General features: G+C 38.7%; 2 protein-coding genes across 4 annotated transcripts in view; one reads left to right on the top strand and one right to left on the bottom strand.

Annotated features, from left to right (window-relative positions):
* Window positions 1-595: 595 nt before the first annotated feature.
* On the bottom strand, window positions 596-4,227 carry dazap2 (DAZ associated protein 2). Its single transcript, XM_005749002.1, has 4 exons — window positions 4,072-4,227; window positions 2,473-2,591; window positions 2,125-2,373; window positions 596-2,023 (listed from the first exon to the last, which is right to left on the bottom strand). The coding sequence occupies exons 1-4, from the start codon at window positions 4,082-4,084 to the stop codon at window positions 1,895-1,897; spliced, it is 510 nt and encodes a 169-aa protein (XP_005749059.1). The 5' UTR covers window positions 4,085-4,227; the 3' UTR covers window positions 596-1,894.
* A 1,878-nt stretch (window positions 4,228-6,105) lies between these two features.
* Window positions 6,106-10,744, top strand: part of pou6f1 (POU class 6 homeobox 1) — an 11,790-nt gene continuing 7,151 nt past the window's right edge. The window contains exons 1-5 of one of the 3 annotated variants that reach the window (XM_005749004.1): window positions 6,106-6,534; window positions 7,207-7,299; window positions 8,235-8,427; window positions 8,584-8,720; window positions 9,274-9,499. In XM_005749004.1, coding sequence (XP_005749061.1) covers window positions 7,246-7,299; window positions 8,235-8,427; window positions 8,584-8,720; window positions 9,274-9,499 — 610 coding nt within the window. In that variant the 5' untranslated portion in view covers window positions 6,106-6,534; window positions 7,207-7,245. Of the gene's footprint in view, window positions 6,535-7,071; window positions 7,091-7,206; window positions 7,300-7,592; window positions 7,898-8,234; window positions 8,428-8,583; window positions 8,721-9,273; window positions 9,500-10,744 lie in introns of those variants that run through there. The other 2 variants (XM_005749005.1, XM_005749003.1) reach the window with 2 other exon arrangements.

Raw genomic sequence — 10,744 nt, forward strand, 5'->3', positions numbered from 1 at the left:
GTAAGATGTAACGACCCTAAGGAAACGAGTTTAAACAGCATTAAATTTTTTTCTTTTTAAAAATCCTGGAAATTAAACATTATGCCGACAGTCATTTAGCCTCTTTGCAAAAGGTTTGCATACACGTGCAGGCAACTGAACAATGTGACATGTCAAAAGTTTCAAAATTGTTAAGACTGGATGAATTTTAAAATGTGAAAAGTGCTAAAAAACAAAAAAACAAAAACCCACCCACACAAAAAAAATAAAATAAAAATCCCCAAAACATCACAGCTTTCTAAAAAGCATGAAAACTGATTTTTTTTTTTAAAAAAAAGAAAAAAGAAAAAAAAAAAGCCCCTTGTCTGCAACTCCTCCATTTTGCTTAGCAGTGCATTTCAGATAAAAAGTATTTTAATCTAACTTGTACATAGCAAAGGTGCAAAAGTATGCAGCAACTCAAAGATGCAGTTTACCCACATTAACTATCAATTGCAGTCACATCAGACCAAAGGTTCCAATGGCCAACAGTGTCACAAATTCTTGTCCAAGGAAAAGTTTGCTTTTAAATTGTGACATTTCAAATATGACGTAATAACCAAACATAAGTGCATTGTAGACCAGATCTTTGGTACAACCAGCTCATTGGTTATACTAACAAATTTATTAGCCTAACTACTTGCGTAAGTCACTTAAATGTGGAAAAGTAAAGAAACACTGAAATATAAGTCTCAGTAACTTTGCTGAAAATGTTACCTAGAAATGAACGCTATCACAAAAGGTGACATTTTTCTGTGGAGAATAAATACTTGATGATCTAAGATATACTGCGTGAAAAGGAAATAATGAAAAGTAGTTTAAATCTGTACAATAAAACATTTAGTGTATAAACTCTGGGTATCCGACTGTGAAATAGAAACAGGAGACAAAAAAGCTAAAATGTTACACCAACCACCCCTTCCCATCCATCTTTCTATTTGGATTTACTTTAATTTTTCTTTCCTTTAAGTTTACTGAAGTTAATTTGCTTAAATTTAGGGCTATCCCCAGTGCTCTTTGGCACTTGACTATGTTCATCTACAAGTTGCCCAACAAGGTACAGTAAACCACTTTCATATTGCAGTAAATCTTTTGATTTTTTTATTCTTTTTGCTTTAATTTCTTTAATTTACATGTGATTTAAATAGAACAATCTCTCAGAAAGTTCACTGTGCAACAAATTTTCCGTGGTATTTTGGATACTGTGCAAAAGACAAGACATTTCTAGCTAAAAGCATCCAGGATGCTGACTTTTTTTTTCTTCCTTTTTTTTTTTTTTAAATAGTTGAGATGTAATTTCTCATAATCATACTGGTACTTACATGGAACTACTAGACACCTATTAATTGAACTACACTAAAAGTTTCAAAAAAAGACAAGTGGATGTTTTTTTTTCTTTTTTACTGCAACTTTGTAACTGCGTTTCACTTTCACCATAAAGCAGCTAAACTATATTTATGCGGGTCTGATATTTCAATATTTCATTAAAGTATTTTTACAGGAGTACAAGAACATCTCAGTGTAATTTGCGACCATTCAATCAAAGAAGAGAAGATCTTGTTGACAAATAAAGATGCCTGAAAGAGGTCAGATCTGGAATGACCAAAAAGGTTAGACCCAATGAAGAACTATGGAATGGATTCTGTAACATTACAATTTTCACTTGTCCTCTTCAGGCAATGGAGTTTATCATTTCATCTCTAGGTCAGAAGTGGAGTACTGTACCTTTCACAAGGGCTCTAAAATATTACATTCCGTTAGGTGATATCAGTATTGTGGCATGGCCAAGCAGCCTGAAGAGGGAGGCATATGGGATGGGGAAGAACTGGGGCATCATCTGGGATGGGGACATGGTTTAGGCATGAAGGAGCTGCTGTTACCAGATGGTATAACCTCCACTGGATCCACCCAGGAAGAAGTTATTCTTGCGCTGTGTCATTACAACATTGGCACCTTGCATGGCAGCCAGCTGAGCGGCATTAGGGGGGTGTCCAGGAGGTGGGGGCTAGCAAAGGAAAGAAACAAGCACAAACACAGTTAAAGAGTTCCTCATTTTAAAGTGCATCTCATCTAAGGTGGATATGACTTCTTGGGATGGACACTCACTGGGATGGAAACACTGCTGCCGGCTGTGAAGCGAGCACCAGCATCATAGCCGCTCTCCACCATCACAGTTGAACCATGCGGGTAGACTGCTCCCATTGGATAATAAGCCATGGGGACATTCTGGCCCACTGGCCCAACTGGCATATGTGGCTGCATGGGCATATACACCTGAGCACCAGGATAGGGAGAGGACATCTGAGGCACCTGACCAGGCACCTGAGGTGGAAGCACATATCTGGGCTGGTATATCTGGAGACACAGAGAACAAAACAGATTTTTCTTTTGTTTATAAATGTAAGTGCGAGTTTTAACTCTGCTCATCATTTGACTTAAATACGGATTGGTTACCTCAGAATATGCAGGTGGTGTGTCTGTGTAAGGAGGTGCCTGAGGAGACATTTGCATAGCAGGAGGGTATACAGGTGCAGAGCTCTGCTGAGGGTACACAGCCTGCTGTGGATATGAACCTGCAATAAAAGATTTTACATTAAAGGAAATAATTAAGAAAGAACAAAACTCTTCGGAACCAAACATTCCTCTGTCGTGCCTAGTGGTATTAATACATTTTCTACTGTAATAAAAATGTCATTTTGTTTAAATGTGGACAATAGAGGAATGCAACACATTCAATTTTGCTTATGGGGTCAATGTCCATTGTCCAGTGAACTTGAAGATGGCTCCTGAGAGCCTATTAGTAAGATGTAAATTTCCCCAAATATATTTTTTCCCCAATAGTTACATATTCATAATCACAGAAAACCACAAAAAACAAAACAAACCCCCAACAAACTGTTTCTTCGGGAGCAGATTATAACAACTCACAGTACACAGGAGAAAAATGAATATATAAAAAAAATAAGATTCAGGGTTTCTTGGCTACACAAGTTATGTTAAGTAAAATTTGTTTTATTATTACTATTATAAGAAAAGAAAAAAAATAATTCCATTAAAAAAAAGGGGGGGGGGGGACATTACAAGTGATCAATTAGTAAATCAATAGGGAATTAATTAATTCTGATATGCAAAATAATATTTAAAAGTAAGAACTGCACTTCTCCAGTTTTAACTTAACAAGTGTGACTGGTGGATTTTTTTTTCCATACTTACTGCTCTTCTTAAACCGAAACTGTAACTAAGGCAATAATAGGCAAATTAAAAATACTTTATGTATGTCTGTTGTGAAACTCTAGGCCAATACAAACGCAGACACGGAAAATAAAAACCTGTCTGACTGGAATTTATTTATTTATTTTGCTTTTATCGTTGTTGTTATTTTTGTAACTTTTCCGGACAAAGAAAAAAAAAGAAATCCTCCTATCCCCGATGTCGATATCGTTCTCCTCTTAAATTACACAATTACATATTATTTCCTCGATACAGATGGCCGATACATCTTTTTAGTCAACTACAATCATAACCATCAAAAAGCTAAAGAGTTAAAATGTACAGATACGAACGAAACTGGGGACAAAAGAAATGAGTGTGTTTAAATAAAATAGTCAAATAATATATGAGGATATAATACGTAAATTGTCAACAAAAGAAAACAAATATTACTAAAATGAGCCTCACGATTATATTTATATGATGGGTCCTACAAAAGAGAAGGAAAGAGTCACGTCAGCTGTGCCTTTAAAATGTGCCTGTCTACAGAGATATTAGCTACCTAGAAAACATGTGACCTGCCCACTAATGGTATACGAATATAGAGAGACAGTAAATGTAAGATTTCACTGTAAACAGCTTCACTACTAACAATATAGCCGCCTTGGTTCAGAGTAGGAGCCACACTGTTACCCAGGAAGCGTCGGGTTATTGTTATGTACGTGGCTAAACGTGAAGTCCGCTTCGGAAAGCCATAACGGCAGCTCTTCGTCTCTAGTTAATCACGTCAGCGTCGTATAGCGAACAGCTGACTAATTACCTAAACGAGGTCTGGAGAAATACCTTTGTTGTTCATTGTCGTGTTATAATTCAGAAGCTGAAGAATATCAGGTTAAACGGAGCTCTGCGTATCTTCTCACGGCCTTAGTTCAGGTCACGGCTTCACACAATCGTCCACTTCCTTGTTTTTCAGCTTCTTGTTGTTGTGGAAGTGGTGACGTCACCCGTTCTCTATCTATCTGCGGTTGCACGCACGGTTTTACGTGCACGCCCGCGCCCCCTACTGGTAGAAATGGAGCAGAGGTTAGCCGCCAGCCGGAAGGAAAAATGATTGTCTTGGTTTTAAGGCAGAGGGCGTCAAATTTACTTTTAACACTGATAAAGTTGGGCTCACATCAAGGGTCATGCATACCTAGTTGCTTCTTTTTCTTTTTCATCTTCGGGATACTCGATGTACGAGCTGGACACCACCTTATCTGCCCCCATCTCACCATGTCCCTGCCATCTTCCTCTGTTACACCAACCCTCTGAATGTCCTGCTTCACTACATCTATGACTCTCCGCTGTGGTCCTCCTCTTTTCCTCCTGCTTGGCAGCTTACAAACCACCCACTCCACCCTACCTGCACTCTTTTCTTCACCTCTGCCCTGCACTGCATTGTTTTGGATAGTTGACTCAAGGTAGTTAAACACATGAACCATTTTCCCTGATACATCCCTGATGTAATCCTACCCTGACCTTGAACCCATCAGTCACTCTTGCCATACAATCAATCCTACCATAAAATGATCCTGGATAATGCTGGTACATGTCCCATACAGTAATATCAAACACAATTCGGTCCGCATGAAGGCCTAAAAAAAAATCAGCAGAATTTCATGCTATTTACCTCCTTTTTATATTGTTTAATCAATCACAATCACAATAATAAAAATAAATCTAATCTTTGGGAAGTTCACATGTACCACATGTAAACTGCCTTCTAATTAGAAAATATATGGACATAGACATTTATGCAGGTTAACCTACATTTATTGCTGGGCACAATTTGCAAAGGGCCCTGGACCTTGGGTTTGACATATGTACTTTAGGGCCAGTAAAATATAACAGAAATATACAATATTATAACACCATCATTGCTATTTTCTTGTGTGTCCTTAATATACTCTTGCACGTCCTATACAGCATCCTCATATACAATTTGGTCCAGATAAAGACATCAACAAATCAACAAAAATTAATAAATCAATTATGTTAAGGTCATTTCAGCTATTCATGTTCATAAACATGAACATTATTCATGTTCATGTTTATGAACATGAATAGCTCATAAACATGAAACACTCTACACAAGCTGTCTTGTGTAAAACTTGCTTACTAATGAACTCTTATCAGTTATATCCTGTTTTACTTTTATATTTAGTTGTCTTTTAGGTATTATTTTAAGTTTTATTTCCTCCCCTGTCTAGTGATCTTGATTATCTGCACCCTTAGCTTGTTTTCCCCAGGTGTCTCCACTCTGTCCCGATTAGCCTTCTGAGTATGTATGTATATATACAATTAATCTCAGTCAGTATTACTCCCGAAAATCATTGGGATGGCAAACCAAGCCGATAAAAAATATTAATTTTCGGCATTTGTTTATCCTGATGGGTTACCTAAAAATTAACATTATTAAAATGGTTAGTTTTGTGTGAGTCAACTAATTTATTCATCAACTAAATGATGACCTTTGATCTCAGAACTACACATTCATTCCTTATGTATCACATTCAGAATTAACACGGGATTATTCAAAATAGCACGACTGTCTACACCATGATCAAAGGTTATATATTATCTTCCAATTTAAAAAAATATGCTATGACAATCATCAGTCAGAAATGTTTTAATCCAGTGAGAAACACATATAAAGCAACCACAAAAAACATATCTACGTCATTTTAAGAAGAAAGCCCACAAGTCTCCATAATTATTTCTGTTATATTAAATACTTTAATTCTCGTTCACATAAACGCAAAAACGATGCGAATATCATGATATTACAGACAAACAGCGGTGTTGGGAAATTGAAACGTATCGGCACAGTGTTTCATGAAAGCGTCTCCATTGCTCGTCTTTGTGTGCGCTACTTCCCCTTTAAGAGAACCATGGCACCTCTGAAGTCGAGGCAGACATTTTTCAATGCAAGATTTTTTCTTGCATAAATTATGTTCATGACGTAGTGCAAAAGGCCAATTTTGTAGCAATTTTGTTCGACTTTACAGCTCAAATAGGATTCTGTGAGACACCTCAAGGATTTTTGATTATCTGAACTGTTGCAGAAAGGGCATCGTCATTAAATATTAAGAGACAGGAGATCCTAACATTGCAAGCCTCCTTATCAATGCAAATACCTCTTTTGTGTGCAGTCACAGCGCCTGTCTGGGAGCTGAGATGAATTTTTAATTATGTGTGACTGAAACAAACTGTGACAAGGACCTTTTTAAGAGCCGGGGATTACAGAAAATAAGCTGCATATACGCGGTAAGTTGAATATAATAACCGGACCGTATTCTGGCTTGCGCTTCGCGCATAGCAGCGAAATGGCGAGAGGAAATGAGTTTTGGTTAATATGCAATGTTCGTAATTAGCATAATTTATATATTTATGATAAAGAGAGGGAAATACATAATATTCGGTCTCTTGGCACGGATCGAGATGATTTCCGTCGCCTGTGCTCCGTGCTTGCTGCTTGTCCTCAAAAGTGGCCGACGCGGCGAGACTTTTATTGGCCAGGATGGGGGTGGGGAGCCCATCAACACCCGCTGAAGTTTTTGACAGATCCTCATATCTAACGGGGCATTGCAGCAGGAAACGCACCGTCTCGAGTCTTTTTGTGATCCGTGGTGGACGCGTAACCACTTAACGTCCACGACCAGCGTGTTTGATCACGTTTTCTGCAGCTTAAGTGCAAAACAGTATGGCCTGTTTACAGGCCCCTTTCAAATAGTCTACTCGTGCAATGACTATAATAGCAATGAATTGAAAAGAAAGAAGAAAAAAAAACCCTGTCCTCTGCATTTGGTTCTGTTTAAGCTGGGTTTGTCATTAAAGTGCAGACACTGTGGGCTTATCCGGGAAACTTGATACATATTTTAATTTCTAAAATGGTTCTACATTTTTTAAATCACTTTTTTTTCTTTTTTGTTAACCCAGAATGCCAGGAAGACAGTGATTGTGGTGGTGCAGCAAGCCATGAACTCCCAGGATCTGCCTGCCAAAGATGCCCCACTTACTGTCAATGAGCAGGTAACACTCATGTGTTTGTTAGGGAGCAGTGGACACCCCCCCCCCCCTTCCCATCCTACTCTTGCAGTGAGCTTAACTAAACATAACTTTGCCTTCGACTTGTTTGCTGCTGTTTGCTCCTGTCACCCTCCATGCGCCAGCGTGCCACTTCATAATGGAATGATTAACAGTCACACAGCAGACCACGGAGATCCCGATGCACTTTTGTGTTTTATAGACTAATAATACCTATGCTTGTGTTGGAAACAGTCTTTGAATTGCCATGCTTAATAATTAATTGTGGTTTTTCTCTCTCTAGTAACATTGTGTCTAGACATAGTCAGCAAACAAAAGCAATGCTCTTCACAGAAGCACAAAGGCAACCTTTAAGAAAGCATTGCTTGAACTGCTTGTTGGCTGATGCTCTTATCATTGTTTATGTGTACTCATGCTCTTTTCATTTATGTCTCTTTTTTTTTTTGTTTTTTTGTTTGGTTCATTTTGTCCTAACATGTGCTCGGCTTCTCTGTTCTCCTTAGCCATTCACTGTCTGACTGCAGAAGTCTTTTTTCAGCCATTTAAATCCTGCACTTTGAAATTCCCTGCCAAAGACAACCAGGTATGCATCCTCCTCTCTCTTCCTGCATTGTCTCTCTGCACCTTGTCCTCCAGCCCAGGTTGTCTTGCTGCCCCTCCACTAGGTCTGTCATTATTGCATACCATGAGTCATCAGCTAAGTTCTTCCAGAGGGAATTGACAAGGTGGAGAAATACTGAATTTACAGAATTTTTGTTTTACACCCCTCTGGTGCTAGGTCAGATGAGAATTATCTCCTGTTGTTTCATAAAATAATTGCACATAACTATTTTATTACATTTTTAATACAAACTCAAAGAAAAGCAGAGGCCTTCTTTGCATTTGAGTCCTCTTAGATTAAAATCCTGATCGCTGTGCAGGTCATTGTGATGTCTGGCCATGAAACCATTCGAGTGCTAGAAGTAGAAGTCGATGCGTCTTCAGCCTCTTCAGCAGCTGATGGGAAGAGCGAATGCAAAACTGATGAGGGCGTGGCTGAAGCTGGAGAGCAACCTGATGCCAGCAGCACCCAGGACAGCCCCACAGTGCCCCAGGGCACAGGGGGTGGTGTAGGTAAATCATTGTCATCCTTGATAATGCTGGATAGCAGAGAACTCACTTCTCATATATCCAGACTTGTAGTGAATTCCTAATAACATCTGTGTGATTTAAAAAAAAATCAACAACTTAAAATGTAATTAATAACCAACTCTGGCTGTGCTCCTGCAGTGCTGGGTGAGCAGCAGGTGGTGTCTGTGGAGCCTCCAGCTCCTACGGTCCAAACTCTGACCCCTGCTGTTCCCATCAGCGTGTCTCTGCCCCAGCACCAGGCCGCCATGCCCATCACTGTGCAAGGCTGTCCACAGGTCTGACTTTTTGAGATGCACACACACTGCACCTCATATTCATATTTAACCATCTGAGAAACAAAGTAGTTTTGCTGTCTGATTTTAAAGGTCGGTAGAAAGAGCTCAGAGTGGGTGGGAAAGCCATTTGGATTTTTCTCATTTTACATATTATTCTTATAGAAAACGAATGCACCAGAGAGCCAAGTGTCAGTATTATTACATTAAAAAAAATCATTGTAGGTGATTTAGTGAGGTTGTATACCGATGCCATTGTGCACTGTGAAAGTAAAAAGGATGAGCAGTTTAATCCAAGTTGCTGAACACATAGCCTGAGGCTATTAGCACAACATTTTCAGCAATTTCAGCAGTCAAAAGTAAAACCCCTAACATGCTTTTTTTTAAAAAGAGCTTAATAGTGGAGTTTTCAGTCCACACACAGTAACCGAAGTATGACTATTTAGTTTCACTGTGTAAAAACACAACATTAAAAATAATAAGGAGACAAAATAGTCCACTGAAAGCACATTGAATACCTCGCAGGCATAAATGTTGATGGAATTTTTTTCACTAGGTGCTGACCCAGGAAAGTCTGGCCACTCTTATGACTAGTATGATGGCACAGACGGGGTCACTGGGTCAGCCGCTGCTCATTCCTCTCAGCATGCCAGGTGCCATCGGTGGCCAGGGCGGTTTGGCTGTTCTCACTCTTCCTACCACCAATGTAGCTACTCTCCCTGGTTTCACAGCGGCTAACCCAGCTGGAAGTCTCCTCAAACTGCCATTTGCTGGCTTTCAAGGTAAAACAACGTGAATGCCTGCTTTTATTTGACCTCCTATATCTTCAATATGTCTGCATTTGTGTTGACAAGATTACAATTAAAAAATTCAACAACAAATGCAGACATCATTATCTTCACCAGCTTTTTTTATTGAATCTTATGACCTTTTGTACATTTGATTGTGATATGAGAATAATAGTGCTTGCTTAAAGGGAATTGTTGAGTTTCAGCTCAATGAAATATGCTCTGTAATGACCTATACTGTGATTTCAGCCTCTTTGAATGAAATAAAACGAAATTACTAAGTTAATATATCTGATGAAGTAAACTGTCTAAACGACATAAACATCTATGTCCTCCTATTATACTTGTAAATGTGTAATTGATGTTTCAGGTCAGATTTTCCATCAGCTATTATAAATTGGTGTGGTAAACACTAAACAATTAACCCAAGTAGTGTCATTGTGAAGTATCAAGCTGAAAGTTTTCTTTTCCTCAAGCTTAGCTTTTTTTTTTAAGTAGTCATCACAAATACAGATAAGATGCAAACCAGTGGAAACTGCATGCTCATTGGTTAACTACTTGTCAGTGATACAGTTAAGCATACTTTGCTCTATCCTCCTTTTTGACTCTATTTTGGAACGTCATCTATAAAATGATAATCTTGCTGTGTTCAGACAGACTTGTATCTGGTGATCGGGGCCATAAACTTATCAGGAAAGTCTAAATCAAGGCCATAGATCATGACAGGGCTGTTTTCCCATAAAATCCTATGCAACTACACTAATTTTTGCAAGCACAGTCGCCCTCTGTTGACCACTAGAAAGACTGCAGATTTAAAGGCAATTTTGCATTGGCTTGACTTTCCATTACTAGCTGCTACATCGGACTGTACTAAGTACACAGAGCTGCTAGTATAGCTGTAGACTTGACAACATACTGTATATGTAAAAAAGTACTGCACTACCTGCCATGGATGCTCCAAGTGCACAGTTTCTATGCTGATGTTAATGTCAGAGGAAGTTTGGAGTTCTTCAGTTACTGAGTCAGCAAAGAGCTGGCTGCCTTTATTGACTATTTGCTTCAGCACACTGTAACTTTACCTTGTCTACAACTTTGTGCTGAGCTGCTGTGGATGTCAATCTTTGCAGTTATACCCCTTGCACATAATCATGGAATATAGGTGGGCAGAAATTCCACAAACTTACTTGTTATACTGTTGGTATTCTATCTATCTATCTATCTATCTATCTATCTATCTAT

This window comes from Pundamilia nyererei, unplaced genomic scaffold, assembly GCF_000239375.1.
Source record: "Pundamilia nyererei isolate P.nyererei 1_Seehausen unplaced genomic scaffold, PunNye1.0 scaffold00235, whole genome shotgun sequence".
In the NCBI taxonomy this organism is placed as follows: domain Eukaryota; kingdom Metazoa; phylum Chordata; class Actinopteri; order Cichliformes; family Cichlidae; genus Pundamilia; species Pundamilia nyererei.

Coding starts and splice junctions, on each gene's coding strand:
- dazap2 (XM_005749002.1), bottom strand. Junction 2,374..2,472: donor CACCACCTGCATATTCTGAG/GTAACCAATCCG, acceptor CTGTGTCTCCAG/ATATACCAGCCCAGATATGT. Junction 2,024..2,124: donor GCAGCAGTGTTTCCATCCCA/GTGAGTGTCCAT, acceptor TTCCTTTGCTAG/CCCCCACCTCCTGGACACCC.